This window comes from Alexandromys fortis, unplaced genomic scaffold (genome assembly GCF_014885135.2).
Source record: "Alexandromys fortis isolate MF-2015 unplaced genomic scaffold, M_Fortis_MF-2015_v1.1 scaffold_27, whole genome shotgun sequence".
Classification (NCBI taxonomy): domain Eukaryota; kingdom Metazoa; phylum Chordata; class Mammalia; order Rodentia; family Cricetidae; genus Alexandromys; species Alexandromys fortis.
Window position 1 is genome coordinate 14,256,289 of NW_026067952.1, and position 10,835 is coordinate 14,267,123.

Consider the following 10,835-nt stretch of genomic DNA (forward strand, 5'->3'; position numbering starts at 1 on the left):
CTCCCTCCCTTCCTGTCCTTCTTGTTGTAGGTTTTGTTTGTTTTGTTTTGAGATAGAGTAGCCCAGGCTAGCCTCTAACTTTCTAAATTACCTGAGAATAACCTTGAACTTCTGAATCTCCTGCCAGCTCCCTGGGTGTCATGATTGCAGGAGTATGCACCACTTTTCCCAGGTTTAAGAAGTGCTGTGGCTCGAGCCAGGACTTTGCAGTTTGCTAGACAAGAACTCTACCACTGGAGCTGCATCCCAGCCCCCGTTCTTCCTGTTGTGCTTCTTGGCTAGGAGATGAGCAGGTCAGTTTGTTTTGTTTTGACATAGGATCTCCCTATGTGGCTCTGTCTGGCATGGAACTTGCTACGTAGACCAGGGAATCCACAGCTAGAGCCTCTTACTTCTGCTTCTTGAGGGGTGGGATTAAAAGCTTGTGCCATCACACAAGGCTAACAATATACCTCTAGCCAGGCGATGGTGGCACACGCCTTTAATCCCAGCACTCAGGAGGCGGAGGCAAGGAGGATCTTTGTGAGTCTGAGGCCAGCCTGGTCTACAAGAGCTAGTTCCAGGACAGGCTCCAAAGCTACAGAGAAACCCTGTCTCAAAAAAAAACAAAACAAAACAAAACAAACAAAAAAAAAAAAACAATGTACCTCTAGGAGAGTCTGTAGAGAGATGAGGTTCTGAGTAGTGAAATGGGGGCAAAGACTGGACCACTGTCTTCATAGTCTGTCTCCTTTGCTGTCTGACCAGTGAGTCAGACTCTGACTGGCTCTTCTGTGGATACAGTTGATCGTTTAAGAAATGTTTTTCCCAGACAGTAATGCAAGGTTAACTTGACCTGCTGCTGTGCTCACTGGAGCGAAGAAGTGTGTTTCTTCTATCCTACTCTTGGTAACCTTGCGTTTTCTTGGCATCTTAAGCTACAGTTAGCTCCTCAGTCCTGTCACAAGGCTTGGACCAAGCCCCAAGACTAAAGACTGCAGCCGCAGGAGGCTCCTGAATGAAGTCACCGCTTGTTAGTCCAACAAGTAGAAGGCCACAATTCTTTTATTTTGATTACTATTTTGTGTCCATGGGTGTATTTCCTGAATGTATGTCTCTGTACACTAGTGCCTGCAGAGGTCTAAATAGGGCATCAAATCCCCGGGAACTGGAGTTACAGATGGTTGTAAGTTGCAACACAGGTGCTGGGAATTGAACCCGGGTCTTCTAGAAGAGCAGCCAGTGCTCTTAACTACTGATCCATGTTGGAGGAAGGTCGCTTGTTTGTCCTGGCCACCCAGAACCAAAATAATCACACAGAAACTATGTTATTTAAATCACTGCATGGCTTATTAACTCTAGCTTTTTTTTTTTAATTTTTATTGAGCTCTACATTTTTCTCTGCTTCCCTCCCTGCCTCTCCCCTCCCCTTCAATCCTCTCCCAAGGTCCCCATGCTCCCAATTTACTCAGGAGATCCTGTCTTTTTCTACTTTCCATGTAGATTAGATCTATGTATGTCTCCCTTAGGGTCCTCATTGTTGTCTAGGTTTTCTGGGATTGTGATTTGTGGGCTGGTTTTCTTTGCTTTATGTTTAAAAACCATTTATGAGTGAGTACATTTGATAACTGTCTTTCTGTGTCTGGGTTACCTCACTCAAAATAATGTTTTCTAGCTCCATCCATTTTCCTGCAAAATTCAAGATGTCGTTATTTTTTTTTCTGCTATGTATTACTCCATTGTGTAAATGTGCCACATTTTCCTTAGCCATTTTTTAGTCAAGGGGCATTAAGGTTGTTTCCAGGTTCTGGCTATGACAAACAATGATGCTATGAACATAGTTGAGCCATCTGAGAGGTGGCATTGCCTGATGTGTACTTCCACCCACAGTTTTGGATAAAAATAAGGAAATAAATAATAAAAAAGAAGCCGGGTGGTGGTGGCGCACACCTTTAATCCCAGCACTCGGGAGGCAGAGGCAGGTGGATCTCTGGGAGTTCGAGGCCAGCCTGGTCTACAAGAGCTGGTTCCAGGACAGGCTCCTAAGCTACAGAGAAACCCTGTCTCGAAAAAAAACAAACAAAAATAAATAATAATAATAATAAAGAAGTGTTGCAGCTTTATTTCTACCATGTCCACGCCACAGATCCATGAGGTTCTGGGCTGGTTTGTTGCCTGCAGGAATCTACACATTGAGACAAAATTCTACATCTGTTTCCAGGAGACTCTTCGAGCAGTGCCCCTACTCATTCCTCTGCCTCCTCGAGTCTCCTGCTGTGAGAAGATGCCTGAGGTGCCCACATGAAATAAATCTGAACCCAGCTGTGTCCTCAGATCCATATATTCAACTTCTAGCCCTCAGCACCTCAGTGTGACTGCATCTGTAGATAAGGAAAGCTCAGATATAGAAGGGCTTGCCTTGAGCCAGCCAGATGGCTCTGCAGGTAAAGATCCGTACCTCCAAGCCTGATGACCTGAGTTCAATCCTGGAACTCGCAGGGTGGGAGGAGGGAACTATTTCCCACAAGTTGTCCTCTGACCTGCACACAGGAGCCATGACACATACAACAACCCTCTTCCCCCATAGATGATAGATAAATACGTAGATAGAGTAGATAGATACATAGATGATAGATTGGTAGATGATAGGTGGATGATTGATAAATGACAGATGATAGATAGGTAGATAAATTGATTGATTGACAGATGTTAGGTAGATGGTTCATAGATGACAGATAGATAGATGATAGGTAGGTAGGTAGGTAGGTAGGTAGATAGATAGATAGATAGATAGATAGATAGATAGATAAGTAGATAGATGAAAGGAGTGCTTGCTTCATATGCGCAGTACCCTGGGCTTCAGCTCCGGTACCACAGGTGCTGAAGTGATAGTGTGGACCTATAATTCCAGCACTTAGGAGGTGGGGGGGGGATCAAAAGTTCAAGGTCATCTTCTTTTGAGTTCCAGGCTCCAGGTCAGCCTACCTGAGACCTGTCTCAACAATGACAACACAAACCAACACCAACAACAAATCCTACAACCAGGTTCCTTAGGTGAGAGAGCGCTGCTCTTCCAGGGACCAGAGTTTGGTTCCCAGCACCCACACACATCAAGAAGTGCTGGGCAGTGGTGGTTCACGCCTCTAATCCTGCACTCGCATGTAACAGACATGTAAACATACACATATATAAAAATTCATAAAATAAGATTCCCAAGTACCTAAGTAACCGAGCATGGTGACACATGCCATCAGCAGGCAGGAGGATGGTAACTCCACAGCTAGTCTGGACAATGCCAGACCCTAAATTCAAATGAAGTAGCTGAAGAGAGCCCCAAGGGCTACACCCCAGTCCATTCAGTCTGCTTCGTGTTCGTGTGAGAAGTGGAGAGCAAGACTCTCGGGGCAGCAGAGCTGTTCACACACATGACAGCAAGGACGACTGTGTGCAAGCCACAGAGCTGGACTTGGGGGGAAGCCGGCCTTGCCGACTCCATGATCCCTGGCTTCTGGCTCTGAGAACAGTGAGAATATAAATTTCTGTTGTTTAAACCCAGCCTGTGGATTACTGTCATGGCTGCCCCCATAAAGCGATACAGTGACCCATGAGGGCAGGGTGGCAGGGGGAGACAAAAGCTGTAAGATGTTGGTTTTCTATGCATAGGCTTGCTCCTCTTTTTGTGTGTGTGTGTGTGTGGGGGCATTCTAATCCAGCCTCCACTGAGCCACACCCAGCATTACTGTAGGGACAAGACTGCTGGAGCGCATTCAGTTTTCCCGGAACCGATTTTGGCAATTTTCTCTACTGCCCAGCAACACCACTCCTTCATAATTTACTAAACAAACCAATTTTACTGTCAGCACGTTAAACGTGTTCAGCTGCATCACACGGCTGCCCAAGAAGCAAGGTTAAAACTGCCTGCAAATATACGGTACCCCAAACTAGCTTTCTTTCTTCCTTACTAGAGGCGGGGTCTCACCGTAAAGCCCAGGCTGACTTTGAACTTTCGGTCCTCCTGCCTCAGCCTCCCAAGCTCTCCCCGCCTCCCAAGCTCTCCCCGCCCCAGTCACCACCACCAGCAGAAACCACCTTGCCTGCAGCTCCAGAGCATTTCTGGAATTCCTCCCACATTCCTCCCACCTGTGGGTTCCACCCACCAGGCCGGCAGGTCCCACCCACCCATCCTCTCTACTCAGGAGCTGATGGCCTGGAGGCAGTGAGTGGTAGGCGGGACTCACACCACCGCCTCCTCTGCTGGCTCCTCCCATGCTTTCCTCTTCAGCGAAAGTAGCAGAACCGTGCGGGGGTGGGGGTACAGTCTGCTCCCCCGCCTTTCCTGTCCCATCTCGTTCCCACTGGCTGTCTCTAGGTCTCTAACGTTTTAGAGCCCTCACCGGCCAAGGGGCCTTTGCGCAGGACTCTCTCTACTTAGCCTCTTTCACCGCTTGCATCTGGTCTTCTGGACAATTCCTCAGGGAAGCCCTCCAGGCTAGGCCCCTGATTGACCATCCAGATACCACTTTTTTTTTTTTTTTTTTGGCACGCCTTCGTAATCTGATTTACTAGGCAGACAGCCGATTAATGTTCCTTTTCCCATTCCCAACTTTCAGATACACAATACCAGAATTAATAACCCTAATATGAGACCTCATTCATTGCACCCCCCAGCCTGGGATCTGGTCAGTAGGCCAATTTGTTGGTTGAATAAATATTGTTGTTGTTACTGCTCCCCTAAATTCTTCCATCGCCATGGGACGGTGTGTGTGGTGGTGCATTGCTCGAATCTGTCTTCAGAAGGGTAGTCATAAAGCCAGGGGTGGTGGAATACAACTGTAATCCCAGTGTCAGAAGTACCAGAAGTTCAAGGCCATCCTCAGCTCCACAGTAAATTTAAGACTAGCTGGGCTAGGGTTTCCCGTAACCCTGTCTGGGCCAGGCAAGGTGGTGCTTTGCATTTGCTCTTAGCATTCTGGAAGGCTAGGCAAGAGGGTTCTGAGTTCAAGGCCAGCCTGGTCTCCCGGAGAAGTCAAGGCCACGCAGTAAGACAAAACAAAGCCAAACGAGAAAGAAAACGAAACTGTCTGGAGAAGGTGGGGCGGGAAAGAAAGGGTCAGTATTCACATCTCTGCAGTGCACCTGGTCACGTCTTCTTGGACTGCCCCCGCTAAGGACTGACCCATGGTGTTGCTAGTGGGACAATGTTGTCCAAGGCAAATGGCATCAGAGGCAGGACTCTTCTACTGCGCACTGTGTTCTCCAGGGTCCCTCTGGTCTCTCCAAGATTGTCTATTGATGCCATAGCTTGCACTCGGCTACCTCAGCTTCACGTTCACACCCTCACTCGCCCAGAAGACTGAGTCAGGAACCTCGAGGGTCTGAGGCCAACCTGGGCTCTATAGCAAGTCCCTGCCAAAATAGACAGAGGTGGGAAGGGAGAGAAAGGGAGGGAGAGAAGGAGGGAAGGAGAGAGAAAGAATGGGACATTTCATAACATACCTGTAACCCCAATATTAGGCAGGTAGAACAAAAAGATTACCATGAGTTCGAGGTCAGCCGGAGTCACTTGGAATTGACCTCCTGGAATTGACGTCAGGCCGGCTCCCAGGACATGATGGTGCGGGACTTTGCCGGTAGAGGGCGCCGGAGGGAGCACCGTGGGTAGAAAGGATTCTCGCCTGTTTGTGTCCTCTAGAGATCATCACCCCAGCCACAGGGTGGAGCAGCTGTCAGAGCCCTCGAGGCCCCCTGCAGCCCTCCCGAGGTAGAGGTCTCACATCTGCCTTGTTCTACCCGCCACCCAGCCACCGGCCTCAGCCCCTGTAGCTGCAGATGCTCTACTTCCCATGAATACCGAACAGCTGTAGCCGGGCACCCTAGCAACTTCTCCACATCCATACTCCTAAGAGATCAGAACCCAAGGAGCACCTGCTTTGTTGGAGGTCCCCTAGGGAACTTTTGTTTTTTTGAGATAGGGTCTCTCTGTGTAGCCCTGGCAGTCCTGTAAATCACTCTGTAGACCAGACTGGCCTTGAACTCACAGAGGTCCACCTACCTCTGCCTCCCTAGTGCTGAGATTAAAGGGGTGCACCACCACCGCCACTGGGACCCTAGGGAACTTTTAAATTCCTTTGTGTCTTTTTTACCTTTCGGTGTAAGCCTGATCTCTTTCTGTAATAATCAGACCCTGATTTTTTTTTCTTTTTGGTACTACTAGAAGTTGAAGCCAGGGCCTTGCAGTGCTGAGCAAGTCCTCCATCACTGAGCCACAGTCCCAGTCCCATTGGTCCATTTTAACCCCTGTGTAGTTAAGGCTCCAGACTGCCCCACCTACTGCACTCCTGCTCTCCTTCCCAGGCGTCAGGCTAAGGGACTGTCATTCTCTTCCCCTCCATTCCTGCAGTCACTGTTCCCCAGATCTCATCATGTGACTAATTCCTTCTTGACAAGACCCTCAGAGATCACAAAACACGAACCCACCCCCCCATGCTTGGACCATAATCCAGATGGGCCCTGTGTACCCTGTTCCCCAGCACAAGACGGGCTCTCTTCCAACACACACATCTCCGCTCCCCAATTCTCCCTTCTGCTCCAGGACTTCTTCAGTCATGGTGGTCTCCTCGAAGTTCAGATGGGCAGAGCAGATTCCACCTCACGGTTTCTGTACTTGTTAGCCTATTTTTTTCTTTTGCAATGCCAGAGATGAAACTCAGGGCCTTGCACACAGATAAGGGAGGCAGCACAAGGCTACATGCTGCCCAGCCTCCACCTTCCATGCAAGGTTTGTTCCCGACTCCACTCTGCCCTCTTCAGAGGTGCTACTTCCTTTAAGAGGCTCTTCACCTGCTTCCCAGCCTCACTGTCTCCTGCTTTCTCTGTGGCACTTATCGCCTGTCACGCAGTATTTGTCGCTATTATTCATTATTCACGTTTGCATTGGCCTCCACAGGAGGAAAGTCTCCTGTGTGAAGCCAGTCTTGGACACTGCAGCATCCCCAGAGCCCAGAATCATACTACTAGGTACAACTTGGGTGCTCAGGAAAGACTGGTTAACTGACTGAATAAAAGACTGTTTCTGCCTGGTGGTAGTGCACGCCTTTAATTCCAGCACTCAGGAAGCAGAGGTGGGGGGGGGGAATCTCTGTGAGTTCAAGGCCAGCCTGGTCTACAGAGCAAGTTCTAGGACAGCTAGGACTGTTACACAGAGAAACCTTGTCTTGGGGGAAAAAAGTGTTTTTGCTTTTGCTACTGCCTCCCCTCCCTTGAATGCTTTCTCTCCTCCCTCCAACCTGCCCTCAGGTCCTTAGCACACTTTTCCAGGAAACCCTCCGTGAATTGTTCTTGCCCCCATCTCACTGGGTAAATTTGGATGTCCTATATAGTCCAAGGGGAGTTTGCAGGCAGGAAAAAAAAAAAAAAAAAACAGGCTGCTTTATTGGAGCAAAGGGAAGAGGGGGAGAGGAGAGGAGGGGGCTCTGGGCTTCAAGCTCTGCACCAGGGTGGTCTCACTAGGGCAAGCGGCTGACGAGTGGTACAGGTCACTTTTTCCACTCTTTCTTTTAGTAATCCCAGTGGGCAGCCAGGCCCTGTATGGGGTTGCTCTTCATGTCCAGGAGGCGCTGGAGCTGCTGGGCTTTCCGCTCCTCCGTCAGGGTGATAACTTTCTCAGGGAACACTGCAGGGACAGCAAAGATGAGAGAGAAGCAGCCCAGGTCCCCAGTCACACTCCCTCTGAGCCCCGGGCTACAGCCACACTGTCAGGGTCCCCTGCACTGAGGGGTTCGCTCCCTGCTATCTCCAGGCTCTCCCCCCACACCCCTCTGTTTCTGTCTCCGTCTTTTTGAAAAAGGATTTTACTCTGTAGCTCTGGTTGTCCTGGAACTCACTATGTAGACCAGCCTGGCTTTGAACTCACAGAGCTCCTACTGTTACTGCCTTCCCAGGGCTGGTGTGCACCGCCAGGCTCTCCAGACGGTCCAGGACCAGGGCTTTCCTGCCAGTTTCCCTTAGACTCACTCCTTCCCCTCAGTGAATCTACTTCCTCACTTCTCTCTGTGACCAGTGGCAGGCTGACATGAAGACAATATGTGCTGCCCACAGCACCACCACCTCTCTACTGTGTGGCCTCGAACAAGTTACTTCACTTCTCTGAGCCTCGCCTTCCTCTCCTGCAAGGAGTAGGCTCTGTCTGGATGGTTCTGGAAACAGAATATGAGTACTTGTGAGGTTCTGGGCATCTCTCTGGCTGGATAGATAGGAAGCACTGGCTGTGGCCTCCCACTAGACGGGAAGGGAGAGGGGGCTCCTTCTGTGTCCTGCAGCTGGGTGGGCGGTGGGATATTTAGGAGCAAAGGTAAGCAGACACCACTGACTTCACAAACCAGGATAGGAGCTAGACGGTGGTGGAGGCCTGTAATCCCAGTACTGGGAAAGCTGAGGCAGGAGGATAGAGAGCTTAAGGCCAGCCTGGAATACATAGTGATAATAAATACCAGAGGAGAACAGCATTTCACCCAAAGACTGGACCCTGAGGGAGGGACTTGAGAGACCCTTACCTGTGGACCCTCTTAGCCTAGCCTCTGTCCCTGGTACTTAACTTTCCCCCTTATTTATTTCGTGGTGGGTGTATGCACAGTGGAGTGAGCTATGGTGCATGTGTGGAGGTGTGAGGAGATGGTTCTCTCCTTCCACCATGAGGCTCCTGGGAACTGAACTCAACTGAAGGCATGGTGGCTCGCACCTTTAGCCACTAAGCCAGGCTAGTCTTAGTTTTTGAGGCAGGGTTTCTCACTGATGCTGGCGCTCACTGCTCAGCTAGATTGGCTACAGGGATCCTACTGTTTCTACCTCCCCAGTGCCCCATCACATCCCAACTTCAAAACAATTATTAATATTACTATTATTTCATGTGCTCTGCTTGCATGTATGTATGTGCACCATGTGTGTGTCCGGTGCCTGAGCAGGCCAGCAAAGGGTGTCATATCCCCTGTTCCTGACAGTTGTGAGCTGTCATGTTGGTACTGGGAATAAATCCAGGTCCTCTGGAAAAGCAGCCAGTGTAACTGCTGAGCCATCTCTCTGGCCTAACGTATCTGCTTTTTATGCTGGGAGTGGGGCTGATGCTGGGAATCCAAACTCACGTTCTCATGTTTGCAAGACGAGTACTTTCCTAAGTGAGCTGTCTCCCAACCTCATCACTGTCTCTATCCAGAGGTAGACAAGGATGGCCCCTAGGACACAGCAAACCCTGAGCTAGACCTTTCCCTAAAGACCTTCCCTTCTCATGTTTGTTTGTACAGGACAGGAATTCCCATCCAGATTTTACAAGAAAAATCACAGCAGGTTACTGCCAGCATTTGGGAGGCAGGAGAGGCAGGCAGATCTCTGTCAACTCAGGGTCAGTCTGGTCTACACAGAGAGTTCCCAAATCAGCCAGGAGCGCATAATGAGACCTTCTCTAAAGTAAATAAATACTCAAACAAAGGGCTGGCAAAATGGCTTAATGGGTAAATGTGCTTTGCCACTGGACCTGACACCTGACTCCCAAAAACTGTCCTCTGACCTCCACAGTAAATAAACTTTGAAAGAAAGAAAGAAATGGCCCACCTTCAAAACAAACAAATGAACAAACAAAAAACAACCCACAACCCGGGCGTGGCAACTCAAGTCTGTAATGACAGCACTGGAAACAGCAAAGCAAAACAATTGCTGCAAGTTTAAAGCCAAACTAGGCTCCTTGGTGAGTTTCCCGTAGTCCTGGATGTGGTGGTTTGAACACAACACGAATGGCCTCCCATAGGCTCATATATTGGAATGCTGAGTCATCGGGGAATGCCACTATTTGAAACGGATTAAGAGGTGTGGCCTTGTTGGAGGAAGTGTGTCACTGGGGGTGGATGTTAAAGTTTCAGAAGCCAGAGCTAAGCCCAGTGTCACTCTCTCTTCCTGCTGCCTACTGATCTAGATGTAGAACTCTCAGCCACTCTTCTAGCACCATGTGTGCCACCATGGCGATGGACGAAATGCTTGCTTTTGTTAGAGTTGCTGCGGACATGCGTCTCTTCACAGCAATACAACAGTGGCTAAGACAGTGGCTTAAAGAGTAAGACCTTGCATTCATCCACTTATTTATTTGGTTGGCTGGTTTCTGAGACAGGGTTTCTCTGTGTAGCCATGGCTGTCCTGGAACTCACTCTACAGACTGTTGTCTATAGACTCAATAGGCTGTTGTCAATGTCAGAGACCCATCCACTTGCCTGTGCTTCCTGAGTGCTGGGACTAATGGTGTGTGCCACTACTGCCCAGCAAGATCTTGCTTCTAAAAGAAAAAAAAAGTGTCTGGTGTGGTAGTGCATGACTTTAATCTCAGCATGTGAGCTTGAGGCCAGCCTGATCAACACAGGGAGCTCCAGGCCAGACAAGGGTACCTCTCTCAAAAGAGACAGAGACACAGAGAGAGAGACGAGAGATGATTCCCAGAAAACATTTCCTAGTTTCTCCTGTAGCTAAGCTAAGCAAGGACATATTATCATCTGTAGCCAATAGAACAGAAATAGATGCTGGACATGGAGAGGCATCTTGTACATCAAATGCAAGCTTCACTTCCTGTTAAGTGTAACAGAGCAAAGGGTCTGTGAGTGCCCATCTTGGCCTGGATTGTTTCACTGGCCTTTTATTGTGAGAGAGGAATAACCCTAGCTAGAAGTGGTCCTGCAAACCTAACCCCAATTCTCAGGAAGGAGAATCCCAAGTCTGAGGTCAGCCTGGCCTGCATAGTAAAGCCTGCTTTAAAGAAGAAGGAGAAGGGGGAGGAGGAGGAGGAGGAGGAGGAGGAGGAGGAGGAGGAGGAGGAGGAGGAG

At 49.2% G+C, this 10,835-nt stretch overlaps 1 protein-coding gene across 1 annotated transcript in view; it reads right to left on the reverse strand.

The window, feature by feature from the left end:
- Window positions 1-7,391: 7,391 nt before the first annotated feature.
- Window positions 7,392-10,835, reverse strand: part of Cox4i2 (cytochrome c oxidase subunit 4I2) — an 11,922-nt gene continuing 8,478 nt past the window's right edge. Inside the window, exon 4 of the mRNA XM_050151300.1 lies at window positions 7,392-7,651. Within this exon, the coding sequence (XP_050007257.1) occupies window positions 7,536-7,651 (116 nt within the window). The 3' untranslated portion in view covers window positions 7,392-7,535. The remainder of the gene's footprint in view (window positions 7,652-10,835) is intronic.